Raw genomic sequence first — 27,725 nt, 5'->3', positions numbered from 1 at the left:
TGTCTGTTTGTCTGTCTGTCTGTTTGTCTGTCTGTTTATCTGTCTGTCTGTCTTTCTTGTTTGTCTGTCTGTTTGTCTGTCTGTTTGTGTACCTGTATGTCTGTCCGTTTGTCTTTCTATCTTTCTGTGTCTGTCTTGTCTTTCTGTGTGTCTGTCTGTTTGTTTGTATGCATATGTTTGTATGATAACGCAGCATCGGCAACCTGGATAAACAAAGCTTTTTGGCATAATTATTACAAGAATTTTTTTCGTTCTTTTAATCTGTTTTTGTGTGTAATAATTGCTTTCTCTTCTGGTTTGTAGCAACAAGTATTCGCCCTACGGTAGAACAGACGTCTGCGGTCAGAGGTTTTATACCACGAGCTGTTTCAGTTTTGGCCGAAAATTATGCTAAATTCTTTCATACGTTTCCTCTTTTCAATTATTTTTCATTAAGATGATGCTTGTATTTTTACTGTTCCTAGAACCAAGGTAAACAAACAAACAAACAAACAAAATAAATAAATAAATAAATAAAATAAGACAGGAAAACAAAAAATACGTAACAACACATAGTCCTACATGTGGTGGTTCTCATTTGAGTGTCGTGAAACAAAAACATTAAGTATTATTTTCATGATGGCATCACTTGACTACAACTACAAGAATTCATTTTGTTTTCATTTTTTGATCTCAAATTTTGTAATTCCAGTGGCAAGTTTTCCCAACTTTAAGTATAAACTGCTAGAGTTTTTAATAAAATAATCACAATGAATTGGCAAAGCCGCACACTTGTTGCACAAACTATATAAGCATATATTTTTTTAGGTACGAGGTGGCCTCAACTATAAGCCTGGTGGTTTCTAGAGGTCACCTCGCCATTCATTAACCACACAATTAATTGTAAATATATTAGAAAGAAAGGCAAATAAACTTCAAACTTCAAACTTCAAGTTAATAACAATAGCTCTATTAAGCACGAGAAAACAAAAAACTGACGAATTCTAGTCAAATGACACCATAATGCCCTATTATTCTGGCCAATCACGACAGACTTAAACAGCACAATGAACCAATCAGTGAATACGTGTAATCGGTGTCGACGTACGCGTCAAGCGCGGGAAAACGAGCATAACGCGATCGGTTGTTGGTTAACTTCTGATTGGTTGAAAAAGTGGCTTGTGTTTTGCTAACCAATCACAGAGCATGGCAAAGCAAAGACAAAGCAAAGGCGAAATTTTGTTTGACACTAACTCGAAAAAATCCCTCTAGCAAAACGTAACCTGGCGTATCGTGGCATATCATAGCCTGAGCATAGCACAGTTTGGCATAAGCAGTTAAAGAAATTATTGCGTTCGACGTAGGAAGAGCGCACTCCTCCTAAAACAGATTGGAGTCAAGGTTGTATGGGACAACGTTGATTGAATGAATGGATCTTGGGACGCGTATCTGGCATTCCTCGCAGATTTTGCAGGGGCGGGTGACTTCAGAACGCACTCCCTAATCTCTCATTATTACTGGTTATAATTATAAATATATGAAACATATATTTAAACTAAACGGATGAAAGATTGAATGGAAGAAAGACTCATGCAGTATTTACGCTTATTTACTTACGCATTTGCGAAAACACAGCCTGAAAAAAAATCAGACTTGAACGGGATTCGGGGACCTTTCTTATATTTAATAGAAATTATAATGTAGAACATCTGTTTCACCCCAGATGACCTTGTTTGCCCAGAAGAGAGGTTACAAGGAGTGACATGGTCGGAAACTTCCAGAGGAAAGACAAACCTGAGGTCATGCCCAGATGGATCACGCGGTGAGTCAAAGACAAACACGCGCTCAGGGTTGATGAAAATTAAACCGATTGTTCAACTTGTATGTTTTTAAATGTTTGTATTCATAACAGTTTATACAAATATAAAGCAACGAGAAAGGTTCATCTAAAACAAAATTCGGTGCTAGATCTATAGGAGCTCCCCGGGGACGTGGGGGCAGGGCGCCCTCACTTTTTTCTCGAGAAAAACAAGGTCAGAAGAGCAAAACTATCTTAATTTTGAACTGAAACATTCCCGCGCGATGATTGGCTCGTAGCTATTGTCTATAAGAGTACAGACAACAAAAATGACGTCAGATTTAACGCGCGCGTTTTCTCAACGGAACATAAAGCTCGTACTTTACTTTTTCCATGTTATTGCAAAAAACAATTCCACGGCAGTTTGCTATGGTCTATACTCTTACAAACCATAAAATTACGCCATAAGGTGTTCAAAAATTGGCAGTGAAACCACTCATCTACGGCTCGTGATTCCACTTAACATTTTGTGACGTCGTTTTATGGTTTACAAGAGTATGTAGACCATAGAAAACTGCCGTAGATTTGTTTTCTCTCTCCACACTCCCGGGCCCACCTTATACAAAGTTGTAGATCCACCACCGGTAATAATGCCAACCCCAAATGAGCCAAACTGAACGCGATGATGACATAGTTGAAAACAATAAGCTAGATTCAGTCCCGACAGGCAATTAAAATCGACCATAACTTTACAACAATGTAAAATAAATTAAAAACGTGAAATCAGTGAAATGCTCACCACCGAATCTTTGTAACAACAGTAGCAAACCAGATATTTACACGTCAATTATGAAGTGTTAATTTTACCACGTACCAGAAGTCATAATATATTATACATTTAGGTCAGTGTAGCTAAGGTAATGTTGAAATGCCTTGAATCAGTCCTCCCTCTCGAATTAGCGGCCCCTCCCCCCTGCCTACCCTCCACTCCGACACTAGAAGAAGCGTCTCCTATGAATCCCAGAAATCTTTGCCGTACTTCCACGCCATAACTTTTGAAGTACCTGGAAATTCTGATGGAGATTAAAGATGACCTCTTACTCTATAAAAGCTTAAGTTATCAGCTTAAAAACTGCTATAATTTATGGAACTCGAACCTGTAAGGGAAAGTTTTTCACAAGTTTTATCTGTTCACAACAGAACCTTAAGTTATAACTAGGCTGGCTTGCAAATAGCGAAGAGCTAATAGCGGTAAGCCAGACTGTACACAAAATAATAATAATTATCATTTTTTTAACATTACATACAACAATAACCATGATAATGTGTGATGAGGAAAATAAGACAATAACAAAGTGTAACAAGAAAGACTAAGTGTAACTAAACCTCGGTCGGAATTCTAATCTTTCATTTTATTAATTATGGTATCTATCTCGAGAAAATCATAAATTTGAAATGATAGGAGAATTTATGGTAGCTCTTTTGTGTTGACTTGGAGTCGTCTCCTTATTTTGTTTCTAGGAACAGCGACTCGAAAGTGTTCAGAAGAAGGACAATGGAATAAGGCAAACTACAGTGACTGCATCTCTGTTGAGTTTAAAAAGTTGTATGATGAAGTACGTTTTGTTCAAATTCAATTATCGAACTGTTTAGGGCGTATGGAAAGTTACGCATCATTAAGTTCTCATATGATTTAACGCCTATCTGAGTTTCACAGATTTAGAACGGAGAGCTCGTATTTCGTCAGCTCCTTTGTAGCTCGACGTTGTGCATTTGCAGTGATATCCATTGCAGAGGCCATGAGTTTCAATCCTATTTAAACATGGATTGTTTTACAGTTAATTTTCAACAGCTTAACTGTCAGCTAAATTGCAATAATCCCTTTTTATCTTCAATTCATATATAAATATTATTAGTTGAGCAATGTGTACTAGAAATGACAACGATTACTTCAACTTTTCTTATTAGCCTCCAATGCACAAACGTTTTACAATTAAATGAGCGAGCTAAGGAGGACAGAACACCTGTTTCTACCCTTTCTTCGTATATACGTATAGATAGTTTTAGTTACCGACTATGAAAGCTCATTCTCAAACCTCTAGGAACAACACAAATATTTTTGCAACTGCTCTTGGTGAAAAAACAAATCTCAGTATCATGTGAATCGTATAATCTGTAGTCTTTCTCCTCAGCAATCATTTCTCGTGTTTTATTTTAGATGGAAGCAATTATGGAAGGTCGCCAGTCACCACTCAATGCCCAACAACTTCTTTCACAACTCGCAAATGTTTCTCAGCCAGTAAAGAATAATTCTCTGAGGCCGTTGCAGATTTACGCACAAGATTTAACAACAGCGGTGGATATACTTGTTAAATTGGCTGAATATAATAACAATACCGCTAATGTGAGCTCAAAGGAAGATTTTGAGAATTTCGCAATAGTGGCCAGTAATTTGTTGGAACCGACGAACAAGAGAATCTGGAAAGCACTGGACAAAGTAAGTTTTTAGTGCTAGGTAACAGAATTTATTAGCGGTTATTCGAGTGGTTTTTAATTGAGTGTCGAAATTAATTGCGCGTTTGCTTTGGTTTTGCATAAATCAAAGCTCTGTGATTGGTTAAAAAAAACTCGCGCCTCTTTCACAACAAATGGGAATCCAAACCAAAACCAATCGTGGTTTAGCCGCACGCGTTTTCCCGCGTTTGGCGCCGGTAACATGTATTTGCTTTGTATTCTAATTGGAGAAAGAAAAGACTATTTTTGACGATGATATATCAATATCCCAACAGTGAAAGGTCATTTCAGATAAAAGCTATAGCCACGAGATACCAAAACCTTTCCTTTAAGGCCATTTTGTGCACGGAAGTAGATCGTCTCAAAGCTTTCAGGGAGGACGGGGTATCTGCTTTGTATAGGGTTTCAATGTTTGAACTCTTTTTGTATATCTCCTGTATCTACAGACTGGTCAAGGTACAAGTCAAATCTTAGTGAAAGCAGTGGATGACTATGGACTCGCCGTAGCTGTCACACTTAACGGATCATCAAAACCAAGAACCGCTGAAACAAGAAACCTGGCGATGAGGATTGACCGCGTTGGCCAAAACAGCCCGGTATGAACAAATCCCCTTCGCTAGTTACTTAACTACCAAAATGCTTTGGGTTTGAAGCAAAAAACGTTTGGACGATTTCTTGGTAAATTTTGGGTGCTTTCTTCTCTCGATACTTCGAAAAGCAACACTCTGCAGACGATACCGGTTGTTTAAAATGTCAAATTTATTGAACAGAGATCTGCTTGGAATTTTCAAATTTAAACGCAAGAAACTACAGGGCATGTCCAACACAGAGCCAGGAGAAAAGTACACGAGTCGAAGTAGTCATTCGGTTTGAAGAAGACGATAATATAACGTTTTAATGGTTCTCATCCCATCTAGTGTTTTCATACGCCAGCATTCTTGGCGTAAAATACTTATAACCGAGCTAATGTTCAAATTTACCTAAAGTGATTAATTATTGAAAATACTTGGACAATAACATGCACAGGCTGTATTTTTGTTCAAACGTAAAATTTTTCGGACATATGTTTTTCAAAGGTTTGCTCGTCCGACAGCTTTTGTGATTAAATTATAACGAAGTAAGCCTCCAGTACGTTGTATTTTTTCATTACAACTATATGCGACGGATCAAACGAAAAACTCCCCATTTATTTCTGCCTGCAATATCACCTTTTTTCATCTATTTAAGGTGAGAGTCGGAGGCCTAAACTTAACATACAAGAAAAGCTCCATCACCTTGCCCCCTCAAGCTTTCAGGTCATCTCAAGATTTCGGCGTCGTAACCTTGGTTTATCTGACGTTAAATGATGTTTTATCGCTTGCTAAAGACACTGGAGACAAAGATGACCAGGCTGTATCGGCCAATACAACCATAGTGTCTTCCACAGTCTCCCCTAAACCGCCAGACGTTTTCAACAGACCCGTCGAAATCGTGCTTCAGAACAAAAAGGTACCTCTGTCAGCTTTTAAAGATTTGTCAATGAAGTAGGACATTTCCGAGTTGCTGTGAACCTCATTAGGCTAGGCTAGTTACTACCATTTTTAGCTCTACGTTCCTCCTATTGATTCTACAGTATAGTATTATTTTTATAGTACAGCACTTATTTGGTAGTCACTGTGTGTTTTGTGCCATATGTGTTTCATTTGTGTGTGTATACGTACCGACCTAAACTACTATTTTTACTTTTGCAAAACTGGCTGCCTGCTTCCTTTAAGGACAGTGCCTACTAATACAGAAGTATACGACTATGCAGGAAAAACAGGTCGTAACAAGGGCTATTGAAAAATGGAAAGTGGGGGTAGCCACGCATTTTTTGGAGATAATAAGGCAACAATTATTCTAAAAAAAATAGCAAAAATATCTCTGTATTAGTAGCCACCACCCATACGAAACCTGAGTATCTCGAGATGCGCAGAACGTATGCGCAGTAACAAAAGTAGGCACCGTCCTTAGCTCTATGGCTATTCCAGGCAGTCAGCCCTCATTTCTCTTTTTATAATAATAAATTAAGTGGCCGGAATAACTGTAATGTGACCGAATGAGGAAAAATAAGGCTTGTTGCTGCTGTTGGTAAGGCAAAGCCTTTTATTTGAAAATTAGTTTTATTTGGGAATGAATGACTAATTTTTCATAACAAAAACCTTGCACTTAACCTCCCTTTCATAACGAGGTTCAATTAACATCCCAGAAATTGCCTATTCGGTAAGGTTTAGTTTTCATATTTTATTGAAAAACTGATTTGCGCCTATTTTTTTCTCGGTGTTTGGAGACCGGTTGAAACAAGTGCACTCAGCACTCTTGTGCAGGTTTGCTGTATTACTTAGCTAACTGTACTAGTATTATATCCTGATGAAATATTTAACTTTGTATCAAGATGAGCATTCAATCCGTTGCTAACAAACAAGTGAAGTGCGTTTTCTGGCGACCAGGTGAATCTGCGATATGGAATTCCAGCGGTTGCAAGTTTGTCCCAGGAAAATCAAACGTCAACATGACAACATGCGAGTGTGATCACCTGACCATCTTTGGTGCCCTCATAGATCCATATGACTCGCCTGTAAGTAAGAGAAACGCCATTTCTGTAGCAGCTGTCAAGTTGCCTACGCGTTCTCTTTGTTATTTTGTTTTTTAACGGGGAGGGGAGGGGGGGGGGGGGGGGAGAGAAAAAGGAGTCCAACGTACAGAAAAAGATGGCGACTGGTCCATTTACCCATAATTCTTAGCGCAAGACAACCCTAAAAACGCGCAGAAAAACGCGATGAAAAGTTCCCAAAAACTTCATACACATTGTTGTTAGTACAGGGATAAATTTCGCTAATACTATGACTTTGTATGCGTCTATTTCCTGTGTTAAGGCCGATTTAGACGGTACAACTTTGGCTTACCACTGTCGCATGCGATTTCTAGAGCGCGAGCTGCTCGCGTCATGCAGAAACTCATACACAACTCTCGTCATTCAACATTGCCTATACCTAGGATAGTCGTAAGATTTCAAAAAATGTTTTAAAATCCTACGACTTTTTTTGTGACGTACACGACAGTCGTAAGCGGGTTGTAGGTTTGATTTAAACGAAACAATTCGTGTCGTAGGCCTGTCGTAAGCTTGTCGCGTGCGTCAAAGTCGTACCGTGTAAATCGCCCTTTAGATTTGCGAGATATTGCGGTTAAATGTAAAACCGCCATCTTTTTCCGTACGATTGAGTGCGTTCATTTCGGAATTGATCTTCTGTGTATTATGTCAGTCCTGAATCGGAATGAGAATAGCTCAAATTGTTCCAAACGAATGCCGCTTGCATTCCATTTTCATTGTAATTGGCTTAAAATAACACTTAAAACGTAACGAACCTTGGTCGAATTTTTAATTTGAAAGAGAAAGAAAGAGCTGCCCAACCAAAGAGGAAAGTATTAGATTGTAGAGATTGTTAGCCTTATTGTTTTCGCAAAGTTTTGCGGAGGGGCGAAGGTTATGTTTGAACGACACCCTAATTAAAGCAATCAATTAGAAAGAAAGTTGGGGCATAAATCTTCAAATTCGATTACCATTATCGAACGAAAGAACCAGATATTGTAAAACAAACAAGCATTAAGAGCTCGATGGGGTAGAACTCTTTTGGGTTGGACATAAGCAACTGGGCTCTTTTTAGAAGGGTTTAAACTGTTTTGGCGAAATTCCTTGGAAACAAGGGGGAAAATGAAATTTTTTTAGTTAAACTCTCAGTTACCATTGGAACTGTTTTGAGTTCTGTTTTAGCCTAATAATAGTTTTCTTTTTTGGGGGGTCTAACAACTGTTGCTATAGTGGCGCTGTACTTTGGAACAACTTCCCTCAAATTGTCCATTTGAGTAGAAGTGAGAATAGAGTTGTTTTGAGACTAACCTCAATTCTTTTCATGTGTAAATGCAAACTAGTTAACATAAAAATAACACGATTCCTAAATGAAAAGCAGTGAGGTTTGCATGAAAACTTGACAAAGGTAATTGCAGCCTCGCTTTCACTCAAAGGCCAGGTCACTAAAGACACAACCTTAACATGGGATATTCGATGCAAGCAGAAACACAAAATGATTTCTGTCATCAACTATGCTCTTGTATTATTATTATTATTATTATTATTTATTATTATTATTATTATTATTATTTTTATTATTATTATTAAATAAATAATAAATCACTTTGTTTAAGTGTCAATGTATTTAGCGCGGAGCAATAATTGGGGACACTTTCCAAATCGAATTGGAATTTAGAAGTGTTGGTTTTTGAGGAAAGGGGAAAACCGGAGAACCAATAACAAAGTACAAATAAAAAAAAATTAAATAAAAAAACAAAGTACAGTCAACCCACACATGACACCGAGTCTTATTATTATTATTATTATTATTATTATTATTATTATTATTATTATTATTATTATTATTATTATTTTTATTATTATTATTAATTGATTGATTGGTCGATTTTTAGGTATTATCATCATTATCAAGCAAAGGACTGGAAATCATCTCAATAATTGGCTGCTCTGTTTCACTGATTTCCGTTGTAATCACTATGGCTGTGACTCTGTTCTTCTGGAGAATTTTAAAAACACCAAGAACTAAAGTACTGCTTAACTTGTGTGCTACAATCGCAATTACTTGTGCACTTGTCATATTTGAAGGGTTAGCGAGAAACAAGGTGAGCCTACTCATTTGTACAGAAAAGCTTACAGAGCATGCTTAGTATCGATGCTCAAAAGGCCATAGGTATGGACTGACGATGTGCGGTTAGGAACGAGAAGACAACTAAAAAACTGGAGAAAATAATTGGACTGGTACAATCAGATGTTAAATCCCGACGATAAATGCAGATTTAAAATGAGTTTTTTGCCTTGTAAACGAAGAAGGAATGGTTTGGCCATGTAGTGATTAGTGTTATAACTAATGAAGGAGAAAGCTTTCTTCACTTTTCTGGTGAAGAAAGCAATGCAAAATAACTCTTCTGTGTTTTTTCCTGTGACTCTCAGGTGGGGTGTCTTGTGGTAGCAGCTACACTGCATTACTTCCTATTGGCCTTGTTCTCTTGGATGCTGTGCGAGGGCCTACTATTGTTCATTAACGTCATGAAACCGCATCAGGCCAAATCCATTTTAAGTAGCAAGATCCAGTACTTTTACATTTTTGGATGGGGTAGGTGGCTTTTTACCGATGTTGCTAACGCTCTCATAGCAAACTTTTGGATGCAGGGGACCACACGACGCAAAATAAACTGTTCTTAATACGTTCCGTTGTCGGATCTCTTGTAGTAGAAATGTTATACACGCTACGTCATGTACACTTAAGTTAACTATTTCCCGTGTATGTTTACGTTCTAATTTCAACATTACTTTTTTAATTCCTCCCCCTCCCATCATGATAAGCCCTCCTCCATTTTAACTTGTTTCCTTTACACAAGCACTTTCACAAAACAACGTACAACTGGGAATTAAAGTTAGGGAGGTATTGATGATGCTAGCGTTGTCGGATCGAGTTTTTTTTATAGTTGTTTTTCTTCTTGAACGAAATTCTCAATTTATTTTGTTGTTTCAAAGGCGTTAGTAAATGAAAAAGGATTTAGATTGTGCTATATATCAGCCTTAATCTATCTCTCATCATCTCATTCCGAAGAGTATGTTTTATACCGATTATAAATCCTCTTCCCCCCCCCCCCCCTCCGCACCTCTTAGCTTTTATTTATAGGCCCACCGAAACCCTCATACGAACTTGTATAAGCCCAGAACATATAAGCAGGCTTTAACGTTTTACAATGAGATATATACTTAAAATTTAAGATCTTTTTAAATTTAGTGTTATTCTCGTCTCTATTTTCTAGGATTCCCAGCCACCGTAGTTGCAATCTCATTAGTAGCTACTCAAACAAGCGGTTACGGTAACGAAGACGTTTGCTGGCTTGATGCTAAAAGCGGACTCATTTGGGCTTTTATTGGGCCAGCACTTCTCGTAATTTTGGTGAGTTCAATTTACTTGCGCTGCCTTAGTCGACTTCATTCAACCCTTGATCTAACTCTTTTATTCAGTCATTTGTTGGTTTGATCGATCGTTTGTTCGTTGATTTCTTCAAAGCTTTGTTCCATCCGGGGTCCGCTCATTCGTTTCGTTCATCACAACTCTACCCCCATTCCTTCCTTCCTTCGTTCTTTGATTGGGTAATTTATCACCTTTTGAGTTCTTAGTACAGAGGAAAATGACAAGTACTTTATGTTTAAGTCTTTTATTTATACATTGTGCATTCCACACTATTCAGCCTTAGTAGGCTGTAATGTATTTTTTTGATAAACTATCTTAATTCATAACTATCTTCAGTCATTTCTGGCAGTCTACCGAGCCTGTACAATTATTATAAGCATTTATTTAGTGTTATTAGTAGATAGTATTTGCGTTACTTTAAAAGTGCATTCGTATGTTTTAGGTTGTAACACAAACCCACAGGCTATTGCTTGAAAACCTATCGTTTTGAAATAAAGTTATAGTATGGTATGGCATGGTATGGTAATAAGGGGTGAAATCATGAGGACGGGCCCTGGGGTAGACTAACATCCCACCTCCGGGACAGGCAATTTGGTAAAATGCCCCACCATTGCCCGGGGGAAGGAATCGGGTCTAGACTGCAAGCAGTCCCTTGCTGGTTAGTCGAGAGGTCGCGCGAAATAGCTGAGCGCGAAAAAACTGGAGCGAACGAGCGAAGGGAGACTTGGGGAGAGGCGGGAAAAGGGGGAAAGGAAAAGAAAGGGACCCTTTCCTTCACGCCTCTCCCCCAGTCTCTTCTCGTTTATTTCTCCTCGCTCCAGTTTCGCTGCGCTGTGAGCGCACCCTCCCCTCTCGACTAACCAGAAAGGGACTGCTTGCAGTCTAGATCGGGTCTGCTGGAATTGACTGACCCATGAACTGTTTTCCACGCAGATAAATATCGTGGTATTCATTCTGATGATTTGTGTAACTGTGAGAGTAAAAGGAGCCGGAAAGAGCGACAATGAGCGGCTTGTAAAAGTGAGAGCTGGACTCAAGGCATCCGTGGTCGTTTTGCCCTTACTTGGACTCACTTGGCTGTTTGGACTTTTGAGCTTCAACTCAGATACCATCGCTTTCAAGTACATATTTACCATCTTTAATTCGCTACAAGGATTAATGATCTTCATCTTCCACTGTTTGAAAGACAGGGAGGCAAGTAAATCAAATGCATGATAATGATGATGATGATGATGATGATGATGATGATGATGATGATTATTATTATTATTATTATTATTATTATTATTATTATTATTATTATTATTATTTTTCTTTGATGTTTATTTAACAATTATCCACGAGAGCGCGTTTCGGAAATTTTTCTGCGCTGGCTTTTTTGGTTTTCTCTTGAATAGCACTTTGTAAAACGTTTTCTACGTCGTCTTTAGAAACTTCACGAAAACGCCAAGTTGAAGCCATTTTCAAAGATTGACCAGATCCAGGTGTCGTCTATCGATTAATAGACGGCACCTGTGTAGCCAATCAGATTGCGTGTTTACGTAATAGTCGGTAACTGGGGTATGCTTAAATCATCTCATATCCAACAAGCGCGAGTGGAATAATTGTTCTATTAAAAGCAATTAAGAAATATTGCTAGATCTTGCTGATTTCGCTTATACCATGCCGGAGAAATAGCGACAATTTTAATTGTCCTATAATGGCTCATATGCCATGGCTGCTAAGCCAATCAAATGCCTAGAATTGCACTATACAATGAGATCCAGTTTTTAATAAGCGACTGTTTGAATCAGTAGCCAATAATCGATGTGCAAAACTTCAGTTCTCAAGTTCAGTTTTACAAAACTGTTTGCGCGAAGTCTTTTTCTAGCCCTTCTTGCATTTCAACAGGTCAAGAACGCAGTACAACTATGGCTACAGAAACGAAAAGAAGCACGTGACTTCCGAAACGAAGGTACATGAATTTCACCATCTGTATTAGCTACTGTAAAACACAAGTAACAGTTCGCCTACTAATGTCGTATTTTTCCTCACTGTGGTGATAGACCATCGCAGTTATTTCTACGTACGCAACTTAACCAGCTGCGATAAGGAACCCCAATTCTACATCTTTCATCGGCAGTTCAAATATATGAATTTCATGTATTCACCTTCATCTCTTCACTTCCACAAGTTCCCAGTGGGATTTATAGCTTACTTGGTTGAGCACTGCACCGGCATCGCAGAGGTCATGGGTTCAAATCCCGTTCAAGCCTGAACGTTTGTTAGGTTTTCTTTTCGCAGCTCTACTCCGACAACAAATTGACGGTAAATTGTCTGAAATAGTGTCTAAATTCTAAATTTTAGTTTAACTAGACGCATAACTGCGTGTACTCGGGCTTCTCCGTATGGAAATGAACTTGCCTAACAACACAGACAATAAAACTGTTAAACAAACGGTTTTCTTTCGATGTTGTTGTCCCTTTTTTTAAGCATGCAATCTACTAGTAGAGGATTTGGGTGTATTTGAACGAAGATATCATAGACAATGTCCCTAAGCGTTTTGCTTCTTCGTTGCGCTGTTTGCATATCCTCACATGAGAATAATTACAATAAACATACTTCGCATAGCGAGATCTCATGTCGTTTCCCACCTTTGCTGTCACAATTGAATCGTTGTATAGAATTCCGGTTAACTAAATAGCTTTGAACGCTTTCCAAACTATTTTCAGTTTTTCCAAAGTTTCAATTTTCCAAAGAAAGTGTCATTTTTATGCTATTTGTGCGGAGATGAATTTTTAACGTTAAGTTTTTGTCGATTCCTACGGAGTAAAAAGTTAACACATCAAGAAAACTTCTTTTCAGCGGAGTGATTTTTATTGTCCTCACAAATTAGCCATTTAAGTAATCTTAACCCTTATTTGTCTAAATCAAGGGGTCCGAAATTCGGACCCTTGGTTCAACTAAATCCGCAGAAAATGCGTTTTTAAAAATAATTCACTTTAATTCCAGGGGTCCGAAATTCGGACCCTTGGTTCAACTAAATCCGCAGAAAATGCGTTTTTAAAAATAATTCACTTTAATTCCAGGGGTCCGAAATTCGGACCCTTGGTTCGACTAAATCCGCAGAAAATGCGTTGTTAAAAACAATTCACTTTAATTCCAGGGGTCCGAAATTCGGACCCTTGGTTCAACTAAATCCGCAGAAAATGCGTTGTTAAAAATTCTTCACTTTCAGTCTAGGGGTCCGAAATTCGGACCCTTGGTTCAACTAAATCCGCAGAAAATGCGTTTTTCAAAACAATTTACTTTAAGTCTAGGGGTCCGAAATTCGGACCCTTGGTTCAACTAAATCCGCAGAAAATGCGTTTTTCAAAACAATTTACTTCAAGTCTAGGGATCCGAAATTCGGACCCTTGGTTCAACTAAATCGGCAGAAAATGCGTTTTTCAAAACAATTTACTTTAAGTCTAGGGGTTCCGAAATTCGGACCCTTGGTTCAACTAAATCCGCAGAAAATGCGTTTTTCAAAACAATTTACTTTAAGTCTAGGGGTCCGAAATTCGGACCCTTGCTTCGATTAACACTCCAAAAAAATCTATTGTAAAAACAAAACGCTGCGACTCCGAGATAAGACAATTGCCTTAAGCCAAACCTCAAATCTCTTTTAAATGGCTTGTGCTTACGATGAAAAGTGAGTTCAGTGCTATCCGTCAACAAAATTGCAGGGTTACTTGACACACTATTTATAAGAGGTGATTCTGCAACATTTAATAACTCTACTTTTTAAGGGAAAAAACTGTTTCCAGTTGTTCAAACTTGGATGAATAAGGATAAGTCATTTAATTAGACAAAATTTCTATCAAAATGGTTTGCGTACTTCAATCGATAATGATTTATCAAACAGACCACCCTTATATATTCACCCTTTGTACCACCAGCGTCTATAAAAAATTCTAATGCTGTTTATGAGTTTCTCGTAGAGGAACCGGGTTTATTTTTTCCTTCCTGGGCTTTACTGACGAGGCTGGACTTTGGAAGCCAGGTGAAACCTTACGTTTTCCTGCACCTCCTCTTTACCGAAATATAAGCCATTTCTGCCACTCCGCATAGTTGCAACTATTGCAGCCGCATTATGCGAAAAAAGATCTACCACATAATCACCAGAGCGACTAAAATGGTTGACGATCCACTCGTACTTCAGGTTCCATTTCCATGTCCTTCTGGAGCTTTTCTAGGAAAATTGGATCAATTTTCCTAATGAGGATTTCATGTCTCGGGGTTTGCAGCTTTTCTATTGGTAAGAAATGAATTCCTGAAATGAAATATTAAAACTGTTAGAACTATTGAAACAAGCCTGTTTCTACTGAGGCTTTTACACATTGTGCTTTTCATTCTCATTAAAAAGATCAGTCTACCACAAAAGTCACTAACAAATATTTTTGTCGGAGAAATGCCTCGTAATGCTTTATGCTTCTGCCTCGACACTAAAACTGCTTGCATAATGTAGAGTCAAGCCTAGCTTTTCCGGAGTATACGTTGCCGTTTAAAAGGCTTGCTGTGTTGTGTTCGGCTATAAGCGTTTTATTTTCTTGATTTTTTTTACTTCAGGCACGCAAAGGTTGACAGTAACAGTGAAATTTATTTACCCTCGACTCGACATTCTTCACATCTTTTCTGCGTTTCAGCGAACGTTTACTCGGAATATGGTGTATTGGCGAGATTTCGAGAGTTTTTCTTTTACGACTTGTCTGTGCAGTTGCCACTGGAGAAGAACAGGCGAGAGGATCTTCATTTCCACCGCAACTGGTGTGATCGGCTAAAAGAGATAAGAAATTTCCTGTGTAAGTAATCATCTCTAGGATCATGTCTGATTTACAGGATACGTTTTGTTTGCAAACTTATAAGGCAAAGCCACTTCAACCCATTCGACATCTATGTTTATTGCAAAACTATTCCCTTGTCTCCCACGTAGCAGTTCTTTGTCTCGTCACCCAACGTTCATCGAGACAAATTCCCAGTCGCGTGGGAGACTGACCAAACTCATGTTAACATCTAAATTATCTTTTATCCAATTTGTTCTTCGGGTCTGGCTGCTGGCTTTTCGGCTTTTTTTTTTTTACCTCATTAACCTTGGTTGACCACATATAAAAGTACAGGAAATGACTGTAATTACTGTTCTCCACTAAAAGTAAAGGATTTTTATTGCAAATTTAACAAATCAGTCGAGAAGAGACCGCTCGCCCCTATGTTTTGCGCCCTTTAAACAAACCAGGTTTACAGCAACTATGTTTTATCGTACATTTCCCGTGAGCGCTCTCTATTTGTAAGGAATAACCGGTGAAAACTTAATTTCCGCCAAATGTAACAGTACAATTCTCAAGTGCTTTTCATTTTATATGAAAAAAACAGTAGTTCCGTTGGGGAATAAAATGGAACGGTTCTTTCCACTGGAAATTTTGGGAAAATAGCGCGTAACTCACCAAGGAGCATAGTACGTTAGTGTGATGAGGCAAATGGTTCGGTGATATTCCGTTTATTTCGGCAAGAACGAGAAAGAGGTTGCAATTATTCCTTTTTTTTTTTTTTCACAAAAAAATCCAGTGGAAAGGAAACCGGAAGGACTGTTGCACCATTTGTTGTCCTGCCAAAACGACCATTTTTTTTTTCGATCAAAAGGAAGCGCTACGTCTTCATTCAAAAAGAACGAGTATCGAAAAGGCGGTGCCCCCCCCCCCCCCCCCCCCTTTTTTTTTCTTAACAGCAAGAAAGCAGTTAATTGGCTGGCTAGTGTTCCCTGCCGGATAACTCCATAACAGACATGTGCCAAATTCATTAGACAAAATATAAAAAAGTCCGTGGAAAGCAATTTTTTCCTGTTGTATAGCCGAGGACAAACTGAACTATACAATCGAGCGAAATTTTTTTGACTTGTTTGATGTATTCGCAACTTTTCCATTTTTCCCCCACATTCCATTTTCGCAACCAGTAGCCTAATAGCCGTGACGTTAACTTTCAAATTTTCAGCCTGGATTTCGTTTAGACTGTTCATCAGTCATCTGACAGCTGTTATAACAGATAACACATTTTTAAGATGCCTTCGATTCTTTCGTGTGAACACAGAAAAATTCCACTCGGTGTAGTTCCATGGCAGCAACGCAAAACGTCCAGAAATTTGACTTCTTTCAGAGACTTTGCTAAGTCTTTCTAAATAATTGTTAATAGCATCTTAAATGTGATCAAAAAGTCCAGTTATTTTTATTTTATATGGCACTATACTGTCTCGAAGATTAAAATAATGATGTCACTTTGTAATTCCGATAGAAATGGGAAGGGTTTCGCCTTCTTGATGTTCTTAATAATATTTTTGTTTTCATACCTGATGAGCTGGCCTCTCCTGTTATGTGGGTGATTTCCAGATCGGTGCTTTCACGTAAACTTAAACTTCTGTCCGAAGATGTGTTCAACGAAGTGTCACCTTCATTATCTTCGCAGCCGCGTGCGCTCATGGAGACCTCTCCCGTTTTTGGATAACTTTCATTTACAGCAGTGGTAGCGGTACGGCTCACGGAGTTCAACCTTTCGATTTCCTGATTGAATCGCAATACCCATTCGTCATGACTGGTCTCCTTTACTATTTTCTTGAAATTTCCATCGCTGTTATGGCGGTTGAAATATTTAAGTTTCAAATGGCACTTTGTATGAGATCCTTTTGGGCATGGCTCGAAACGGAACTACAAAACACAAATCACATAGGCTCTTACTTTTGTCAAAAAATTGCAAACATGAGACAAGGAGCATGCAGTTGAATAATTACTGCCATATAACTGAAAGAGGTAGGTCCTTACCTGTAAGGTAGTCGCTCCCTTATATGTGGATTTCTCAACACTCAAGACTTTCCCATAAACTTGTTGCAACTTCAGTCTATCTTTACCGAGGTAAATAAAAACATCTTCTCCTTCGATCGGACCATACTGAAGTTTGGGGCATTGTTATTCTCGTTTTTGTGATCTTGTGCTAACCGATCGCAAATGAAGTGTTGTCGAGCTATACTGATCTCAGTTTCGTCAACTGGGGGTAGGATCTGCAAATTAACTTGGCCGTCGATCAAAAATGCTCTACACTAAATTGGGCGGTGGCCAATGGACAAACGTTCAGGAACCTCATGCTTTTATATCTTGACATAACACGTTTGCCACAAACATTTTTTTCTTTTTGTCGTGGTTTCAGTTGACCGCAGCAGTCTTTATCTTTTTCTAGAACACTGAACAGAAGCGAATGCGGTCGCTATTCGCGGCAGGATTATTGACAACCGAGCCTTTCTGTAAGGCCCGCGGGCGCAGTGCTACCGGATGTGGCCGGAAAAAGAGTAACCAAATTTACGTTTGTTGAATACCGAAAAAGCAGTTACAGTTTGCTGCCAAAACGGCTGCTCAACAAAATGACTTATTAGAGGTCCGCGCGGCAGCTTCGTTTCATCATGGATGAAGACTCGGATACGAGAAGTTCTTTCCCGTCTCCTTTCAAGGAAGAACCAGTGAATAAGGGAATTAGAGAAGCTCCAGAAACAGCTACTTGCTCTTTCAGAAGATGCTTGAATGTGGAAAGTAGCACTTACTTTCAAGACGACGGTAAGGTTTAATCATTTGTGATGACTTCTTGTTGGCTTAAGTTTTCTTATATTGGGACAAGAACGCTTTGAATTCTCTTAATTAAGGTACAACTATGTTCTCACATCAAAATTTGTTCTTGACACTGACTTCAATTTTAGAGGATATATGTGCCGTTGGATTAGAAGGAACCAGTAAAACGTGCTCTCCTGTTAAATTTGGTAACTATGTAGCATCGTGATCTTTGTCCTTTCATTTAATGCTGTGACTATAATACACTCTTTTTTTGTTTGTAAGAACGCCTAATTTTGGGCCTAAGGCTGAGCGTTCTAATTCTTATTTAAATATTTTTGGGGCAATATGAGCCTGTAAAGTTCTCTTACCTGCTATAGTACGGTATTTCAATAAATCTATGCGGACTTGACCACGATAACCTTCATTTGGCTTATTGTTAGCCTTAAAATTTTCCGAGTATATTTTTTTATTCGTATTCAATGCGTTCATTTTCAAAACATTTGGTCAAAATTAAAATGTTGTTTACTTACTAAACAAAACAGTGTATTCATTTCAGTTTTAAAAGAGGATAGTCTTGAATCGTCTTGACTTACCCTTAAACTAAAGTGCAGTTGTTTCAGAAAATGAGTATGCCATTGGGTTCGATGACTCCAGCCGGGACTCATCAATACCAAATGCACAGTCCGGTATGTATATACCCTTCCATTTTTTACTTTATTTTATTTTATTAATTTTTTGAGGGAGCTAAAAGCACTGTAGACCATGATTGGAGTAGGATTTCTGCCTTGAGTTGTCTCGCAAAATTTATTTCTATTTGACACAAACGATAAACAGTTCTTTGAGTGTAACATGCGTGCAGAGCAGGAGATTGGCACCGCATTTTTGAAATTTCAAATTATACAATTACGCATTCGCGTGGTTTGTGTTCATAGTAAAGCTTTAATTTAAAACAGGACTAACGTACAAATAAATTCTTGAGTTTTTTTCAATGAATTTGTTACTGAAATATTTGTTCTGTAGCAGAAATGCATGCAATAGGATTTGATGACGCCAGTGACTCCTCCAGGTCATCATCATATCCCGGTATGTGTTTTGCATTTGTCTTTAGTCTGTCATGAAGTTCATTAAATTTGTTTCTGCATTACGGAATAAGTGAGTTTTCTATTCTCTATCCCGGCTATCTTTATAGAGTACTCTTTTTATACCTCAAAACGCTAGTTTGTATGGAATAAAAGAAATTATCCTATAAAAATATATTAGAAGATAAAACCAGTTCTGCACCTCCATCGGACATCGTTTTTACTCATTATGAATATATGGAACATAAATTTGAACTGCGGATGACAGATTAAATAGAAGACCCTCCCAATGCTCTACCAACTGAGCTATCAAGCCATCTGGGAGCTGCGGATTTCTTAATAAAAACTTGAAGTATGAATAAAGGAAAATGAATATATAAAACATATATTTAAACTGCAGATGAAAGAATAAATTGAATTAATAGGATCTTTCTTTTATTCAATCATGTTCACTCTTAACATGTTCCATGTCGAGTGCTTCAAATCCAGTATGAAGTATTTGTATACAGTCTGTAGAAAATTTTAAATACGTTTAGCTTTATTCTTGTAACTGTTTCATTTCATTAATTTGATTTTTTTTCCTTTTTTTATTCATTTTTTTTTTGTTAGGGAGCGAGCACGTAATTGGGTTTGATGATAGTAATAGCGGGGATCAAGGAGAAAGTTCTGAGTTCTTCTCGTACGTGTGAGTCGGTAAAATCATATTTCTCTAGTTTTGCTCAGTATAGCGATTCAGGATTCATGTTGACGCAAACAATAACTGCTAAGGGAAAACAATAAACAGAAGCTATGTACGAATCGCTCTAGAAGTATAGTGAAAGACGCAAAGAGGGAAAAAAAACAAACAAAAACAAAAAGAGGAAACAAGAGTAACTCTGCCCTGGCTAACTATCTCTCATCCTGCACGTAATTAAACTTCTGGTAGGAAATCGCTCCTGATTTCTTCAAGATGGTGTTACAAGCGCGTATCAGTACTTTAATTTAACAAAATTGAGTAGCCGGCGTGGCCGTCATCTACGAGAATAGCAAAACTGTGCTCATTTTGAGTTTACTGCAGGCCTTTCCGTGTTTGAGTATAATGTACACTCGCACCGTTTAAATTTGATAACTGCTGATCAGTCAGCGCTTGCTGTCTCTGTCTGGCAAAATATGTCGTTTATTTCATGATTAGCCTCTTTTATCAATAAATGAATCGAGGCACTCGATTGTATGACAAAAAAAAAAAACAATCTATGATAATAACTGATTTGACGACAAAGGGAGAGCTTAAGAATATTTGGCAAGAATTCTAACAGACAAAATTAATTAGGGCAGCTATTCAAATAGCCCGCCGCAAACGCCGGTGGTTTTCCGTTAGTTGTTTTCCGCGCAACCAAAGTTTATTGCGGCAGGAAACAACAACATCTTTTACATTTACCGCTCGGAATCCTCCCTGCCTTATTTAATGACTTGGCCACCAACATTTCAAACAGCAAACAAAAACATTATCTGACATCAATATATGTGTGTTAGCAAGAATAATAAGTCTATAATTGTTACTACTTAAGGTTACCCGGTACCTTCAGAGGTGTTTCGCGTTTAAGCAATGTAGCGCGTCCAGTTTCAAACTGTAGATACCTAAACCCCCATATCAAATTAAAGCTTATAGAGCTGGCTATCAAACTATACCAAGAACTTTGAAATAAAATGAATTGTCGAATTTTTCACGACCTTTAATTGCGAGCGTCCGAATCACCTTTTTAAAGCTACAAGTCAAAGTGAATTTTGTTTTTTGCTAATTTTTAAAATTTGCTCCTCAGTTTCCGGACCCAAAGCGCTAAAAAAAACGTGTCTGCGTTTTGCCATATTCAATCGCAGTGAAAAGTTATAGAGCATTTTCGAAATAGGATGAAAAAAATGTGGAGTAATCGTACAAAAATCTCTCTCGGAGAAAAAATATTTCGAATGAAAAAATTCGCAGACACGTTTTTGTTGTTTACAGTCGACTGCCAATAACTCGAACCCTCACTACTGTCACTAACTCGAACCTCGCGCTAACTCGAACCAATTTTCCTTTCCCTTCAGGTCATTTTCTATATAATTTTTTCCCATGGTTGATTGTATATGTTAAACTAGCCACTGTCCAAATTTTTTTTTAAGGCAAACGAACAAATTTCTTTTCCTCTTTGAAGTGGCTCCTCCAAGTGAAAAAAAATTATTCGAGAAAACAGCGCTAAAAATTCGGCAATTCATTTTATTTCAAAATTCTTGGTTTAGTTGGATAGCCAGGTCTATAAGCACAAATAACCGTGATAAGAAGCACAGCATCTTGCAACAAAAGCAAATAGCCGGGCCCGGCAATCTGACAAAAGCTGCAAGATAATGAATAGTTATTACACGGTTCAAATCCTATCCTTACAACGATAAAAAGAGAGGCTATACTGTCACCAGACGCACTGAAATGAGCCATACCAAGCCTAAACTAAATGCCACAAACGGCATAAAAACTACAGTCGCTAAACGGAAACGTAACAACAAGAGGTCAAAATGACCTTTGAGATCAATTACAACACATGCGACAGTTAAACACATGGCTTTGTTCAGTATCTATCGCGCAAATCCTCCAAATCATAGATGGCATTTAATAAGAAGAAAATCCAGCGCTAAAAGAAAATTTTACCGGGAGCACCGCTCTTTTCATAGAGAAAAGGGTGTTCTTTGGAAGACATAACCCGTGAGGGCAGAACTCTTATTTAGGCTAAACACGCACATGAGAGTCGCGTAGGCCTGTCAACCCCATTATGCCATGATATTTCCCAGCTGCAAGAGAAGGAGACTGCACCTCTTAAAGAGGTAGATATCATTCATAATCAATAATAATTGAGTCTAAACATTCTAAGCACGATATCACTTTTCTCTTAAATTCCGTTTTCCGTGACGTGAAAAGCGAAACAACCGTACTGTGTGTTCTCTCTGTAGCGGCTCATAAAACCCACAGAATACGATATAAGCAGGGAGAAGAATTACGTTCTAACTCGCTCAATGGGAAAGGGGAACAGTAATAGAAAAGAAAGCAAAAATAAAAGAATAAAAAAAAAACCGCTTACCTCGTTAAATTTAAATAACGTGTCAATGTTATAGAGGCAAAATATTGAGACAAATTTATTTATCGCGTTGACTGTAACGATTTTTGTCTAATAATCATGTTGCTGTACATTTTTTATTACTAAAAAAATGATAAAATAAGATGTAAACCTCACTTCCTCTTACTTTGCCGCTGGCAGATTTACACAGGCCCTTACAGAAACCCTGCCAGGCGAGCACAAGATGTCCAAGAAAACGTCGATGTAGACCTACTGCAAGAAGGAGATTTTGTTGCAGTGGAACTCAAAAATTATCGCAAGCATCCAGTTATTGGAAAGGTCTTTGAAGTTAACGAGGATGGGTTCGTTATCTGTTACTGGAGGGGCTCTTATAATAAGGAATGGCGGCCACACACACTTCCTGCACGCAGAGGGTCTAATGAGAACCATCTCTGGACGCAGCAACTGCCAAAAACCTGTATCGAGTGCTTTGGATTTTCACTAGACGAAAATTCCAAATTGTTATCAGGAACTAAAGCCTTTTTAAGGAAAGCGTACAAGCCTAGAGAGGAGAACCTAACAGGGACACAGTGATTAAATTTAATTCTATTGGAACTTAGCACATTTTGCATTATTGATGACATTTGAATTAGTATTCTCATGAAAGTAAATTATCTAATAATCAGTGGGCATTCTGCATCACATGGCAAATAACGTTAATCAAAAGGCACCCTGTATTTAGTGAATTTATAGGCAAGTCACATGCGAGGGTCCAAATTCAGCAATGCGGCTTTCTAAATGAATGTATTTCCACATTTGTGGACCCTTGCTTTCCAAAATAAATTAAGATAATTTAAAGCGGAGTCAAATTTCGGACCCTTGGTTTCTGAATAAATTAAGCATGGTGTTTTTTCTACCGGCGAAACTAGACATATTACTCATCATATAGACTGTAACTCTAAAAACGTTATTTACATGGTACACTGCAACCGCTGCCACAAACAATACATAGGAGAAACAAAACGACGACTTAAAGACCGTTTTAACGAACACCGTAGACCAGTCGACAAACAAACAAACAGTTCCAAACCCACCACAGTTTCAGAACATTTTCTTTCTAACGACCATAACGCTTCTGACATGCTACTAATTCCTCTCGAACTCATCAAATCTAATCGTGACAGTGTACGCAAAGCTAGAGAGGCATACCTCATCGACAGAGGTCAAACTATTGAACCCTTAGGTCTTAATAGGAGAGATGAGACATGAACATTTTTCCCGTCTTTCATCTTCCTAAGTTATGTAATTAACTCATTGTTACGTATTTTGTTTTCGTCTACCACGTTGTAACGTTAGTTTATACCTATTTACCAGTTGTATTTTCAAATTTGAAATTGTAACGTTTTTGTTTATGTAACTTTAGCCTTTTTTCAGGTATCTATTGTAACTGTTTAAATTGTAACGTATCTTGCCACAGGGTCAGTCTCAAACATACCCTGAAGAAGAAAGGCCGTGCCTTTCGAAATATTGGAAAATATACTTCCCTGACCGTGAAATCAGCCTTGCTCTTTTTTCAGATTATGGTGTTTTTTGACTTTTAGCGGAGTCAAAACCAAGGGTCCGAATTTCAGTCCCTTGGTTTCTGAATAAATTCAACATGGTGTTTTTTGATGATTTTAGCGGAGTCAAATCCGAGGGTCCGAATTTCGGACCCTTGGTTTCTGAATGAATTCAGCATGTTTTTTTTTTTTTTTGATGATTTTAGCGGAGTCAAATCCAAGGGTCCGAATTTCGGACCCTTGGTTTCTGAATGAAATCAGCAAGGTGTTTTTTGATGATTTTAGCGGAGTCGAAACCAAGGGTCCGAATTTCGGACCCTTGGTTTCTACATAAATTTAGCGTGGTGTTTTTTGATGATTTTAGCGGAGTCGAAACCAAGGGTCCGAATTTCGGACCCTTGGTTTTGATGCATGAAAAATTATGCATGTGGCAATGCCTTTTTTATGGTTGAAAGGTAACGTCTGATTAACCACCTATTATATCAGTTTCTGAGGAACGAATTTCCTCATCCGCTAAAAGAGAAGAACTTTTCATACCTTAAAATTACATTTTTTCGCTATCCGCAAGTTTTAACAAATTCAATAGAGACAAATTTGTAAAAAAACTGCCGTCCTCAGAAATAAGAAAATTTGAAAGTCACTTTTAGTGTTTAGTTTTCACCAAAAACGTTAGATAACGTTACTTTTTGCGACATATTAATAGCTTCACGAATTTTTCTATCAAGGTATACAGTTTTTGCGGAATGATTACGCAAAAAAGGTTATTAATCTTATTTTCTAGCGGAATTACAGATTTTGGAAAAACTGAAAATAGTTTGGAAAGCGTTTTTGTCTAAGATACCACAATTATCAAATGTCGAAATAACTGAAATAACAGCGGTCTCTCCATAGCCATCTACATACAACATCAAGCGCTTGCCTACTACCTGCTACTACATAAGCGATTACAATAATTGTATAGATCATGATAAAAACAAAGTAAGATAAACTCAATAAAATGAATAGACACTCGTCATGTTTAGTGTGGGTCTAAAATGGATTTAGCGTATATTCAAGCCTGCAATCCTTGAGGTTCCACTGAAGACAGATGGCTTCGCTTCACTGAAGCTTTGTAAACAGATCATGTGCTCCGCTGACCTCTTTTAACCTTGCGCACGCGCAGAAGACGTCAGAGGGCGATTTGCGACTGGAGGATCAATCTCGTTCCCAGAGGCTGCGTTCCTTTTGGTCAGCACCAAGGAAGCAAGATCTCTGGGCTAATCAATGTCAAAATCCAGCAAATCGAAATCTGATTGGCTAATACATTTTACCGGAAGTGTCTTTGAACTGGATCGGAGGTTTCAAAACAAGAAATGAAATAGACTGTCAAAGATATCGAAGCAAAAACCGACATAGAATCGAAATGCAACTAAATTGTCACACGCATTTTTTTTTTTTTTTGCCGTAAGTAAACACGAAAAAAATAACAAGTCAAATCATATGACTAAACGGAAAAGGCGCGAAAATCTCTGCGATATGTTGCAGCGTTTGACAAAGCTGAATGACAGTTGACACTTGCGACGTTCGAGTTAGCGATGGACCTGACAATTTTCGGAAAAACTCCTCTAATTATCGACTCTGGAATGTGGTTCATGGTCAATGATGGCCGTTTAAAATAATTCTTAACATTGTTTAAAGCGGATAAGAGTTTAACAGCCTTTCTCGTGCTGTTGAAGGAACTGAAAGAAGCAAACTTGTAATCCATTTCCACCGCCGGAGTCTGCGAGTTGATCTGACTGGAGCAGAATTTATTGAAGATTACTTTGTTGAACAGGAACAGATATTCTATCAGCAGCCCAGCAGAAACATAATTGAATTTGAACAAGGAAAACCAACGGCCTTTGTTACCACTGCGTTAAAAGCTAGTGTTCAAGAATGCGTGGCCCAAAAAGTGGTTCAGAAAGCGGTCGGACAGAAAGACAAAAATATTAACGCTTGCCGAGTAGCGATCGTTGTCACTCTTTACACAACTGTTCATTTTTGAGCTTTGTAAGTTTGCAGCTTATAGGACTGATAAACCACATCGAGTGCAGGTAAAATATATGTTTTTTTCAGGGTGAGTTTCTTAAGCTTACACTGAGTGTGTGAATTGAAAAAAAAAATTGCGATCTTTCTGGTAAGCTTAGATTTTCAAGTTACTGGTTATTTCGGTTTAACGTTGACAGAGTTGTGTCTTGTTATTAAATGTACTTCTGCCATTTTATTGTATTCATTCTGGGATCATGGTATCTGGGTAAGCAAAAACTGATCTTGTGAAACCTATCGTTTGTAAATTTTACAGCGGAAAAAAATAAGCTTACATTTGTAAACAATTGTTGGTATTTGTCGTCGACGGCAATCAAGTTAGGAATGGTATCTTGCTGAAGTTTCTCGAATGTTGTTTGAAAATCTTTACCCTGTTTTAGTTAGTTCGGGTTAAGGCTTATATAACCTCCGACCAGGCTCTATTTTCGTTTGGCTATTAACTTTATCATGGTGTCATGAAAACTGACTTGGCTATCTGATACTGCGTAGACTTCGTATATTCACCCCCATTTAGTTTTAAAAACTACATTTACAGGCGAAAACAAGCTTAAGGCGTGAGTACACCCGAATTTGAGTGAAATTTGAAGAGGTTTTGAGAATGGATAGATGAAAGAAAATGATTTTTGGAACACTAGCAGACAGTTGATACCCACGCAAGAGCACCCCGGGTTTCTAGTGGACTTACTTACTTATCCGTCTATTAATTATTAACTACAAATTCTAATTTTAAAACTTCACTAAATCTTCAATATTTTTTTTTGTGTTTTTTTTGAAACACGAACGAGATATTTCCGTTGAACCGATTTTAAGCGGCGTGAAAACGGCTTTCAGGTAGGCCTCCGCCTTAATTTCATTCCAAATGAGTATAGTACAACAAATGGTTTCTAATTGCCATAGCCTATATGTTTTTTTTTGCCCCTGTCTATGGAAAATGTTTGGGTTTTTACGACCTGAAAATGTGCAAAATGAATTTGTCATTTGTCGTGGTTGAGAGAGGCAAATCGTCGACAATCCTTAAACCAAACCCAGATTTTACGCAGCCTTTGTTTCGGTTGTTTTGTTTTCAAGGAAGTCTCACATGAGTGACAATCAATGGCAAACGGGAGGGATGGAAGTTGTCACCTTTTTCACTCGTTTTTTTGGCCTTCGATGCTCTTTACCAGAGGCTGTCTTCAATTCGGTCAGCAGTATCCCCCTTTAAACCGGAAGCAGGATCCTTGCTTCCGGTTTCTGATTAGCCCAGAGCTCGTGGACGTGTGGCCACCGCTGGCCTAAAACGTGCGCGGGCTCTGGGGACGAGATTGCTGGAGGATAAACTCGTGCCCATTTTAAACCTCGGGCTTTCCTTTGAAAGCCCGAGTAAAAAGTAGAAGTGATATCCATGTGTGCTCAAAGATAGATATGATAATTGCCTATTTTCGATTTTATATTTCCCGGGAGCCGCCATTTTAGATTTTATGAGGTCAGACGGTTGCCACTATTGTCATTAAGCAGAAGTTTGTTTGTGCGATAAATAATATTACGTCATGGAATCCAAAATGGCGGCGCCCAGTAAATTTAAAATGAAAAAGAGGCGATGATCAAATTCGGTTTTGTCCGACACAGAAATATTACGTTCGCTCGCACGTGTTTTCCCGCGCTTGGCGCCTGTTACCTGTATTTGCTTTGAATTCTGATTGGTTCGTTGCGCTGTTTACACCTGTTGTGATTGGCCAGAGTAATTTTTTTGGTTTGGTTTTACGACACTCGATTGAAAACCGCCCTATCTACATCTTACTGACTTCGTATGTTGCATTCCAGTTAGGGAACGACAAAAAGACTGGAGAAAAAGTAGAAAGCAAAATGATGACGTACAACTAAAGGAAACTGAAGAGTCGAGTCTCAAAAAGAATAAAGTTCTGGAATTAATGCCCCCTTCCCCGTACAGTGAATAACACGTCTACTTTCAAAAACCTGTTGCCACACTCGAAATAATGAATCCAAGATGGCTGAACTCAGTATATTGCAGGTGAAACTTTGGTTAAGGAC

General features: G+C 38.2%; 3 protein-coding genes across 6 annotated transcripts in view; all 3 read left to right on the top strand.

Annotated features, from left to right (window-relative positions):
- Positions 1 to 27,725, top strand: part of LOC146455720 (adhesion G protein-coupled receptor L4-like) — an 82,171-nt gene that overhangs the window by 26,184 nt on the left and 28,262 nt on the right. The window lies entirely within an intron of this gene.
- Positions 267 to 27,664, top strand: LOC146455722 (adhesion G protein-coupled receptor L2-like; the record flags this gene model as incomplete). Its single annotated transcript, XM_085093910.1, has 13 exons — positions 267 to 348; positions 1,703 to 1,801; positions 3,299 to 3,393; positions 3,996 to 4,274; positions 4,738 to 4,887; positions 5,519 to 5,779; positions 6,705 to 6,887; positions 8,792 to 9,001; positions 9,330 to 9,492; positions 10,175 to 10,311; positions 11,263 to 11,523; positions 12,220 to 12,283; positions 27,498 to 27,664. Coding segments are annotated over 13 exons (2,118 nt in total), but the record flags the coding sequence as incomplete, so codon positions are not given.
- Positions 17,588 to 22,947, top strand: LOC146455723 (uncharacterized). Of its 4 annotated transcripts, none has more exons than XM_085093914.1 (6): positions 17,588 to 17,939; positions 18,080 to 18,139; positions 18,554 to 18,619; positions 18,957 to 19,016; positions 19,622 to 19,697; positions 22,276 to 22,947. In XM_085093914.1, the coding sequence occupies exons 1-6, from the start codon at positions 17,789 to 17,791 to the stop codon at positions 22,340 to 22,342; spliced, it is 480 nt and encodes a 159-aa protein (XP_084950040.1). In that variant the 5' UTR covers positions 17,588 to 17,788; the 3' UTR covers positions 22,343 to 22,947. The 4 variants fall into 4 exon arrangements, with proteins under 4 accessions (XP_084950040.1, XP_084950039.1, XP_084950042.1 ...); XM_085093913.1 differs by having other exon boundaries at positions 18,954 to 19,016; XM_085093916.1 differs by lacking the exon at positions 18,080 to 18,139.

Source organism: Pavona decussata, unplaced genomic scaffold (genome assembly GCF_977016875.1).
Source record: "Pavona decussata unplaced genomic scaffold, jaPavDecu1.1 SCAFFOLD_270, whole genome shotgun sequence".
In the NCBI taxonomy this organism is placed as follows: domain Eukaryota; kingdom Metazoa; phylum Cnidaria; class Anthozoa; order Scleractinia; family Agariciidae; genus Pavona; species Pavona decussata.
This window is presented reverse-complemented; position numbering and strand designations above follow the sequence as displayed.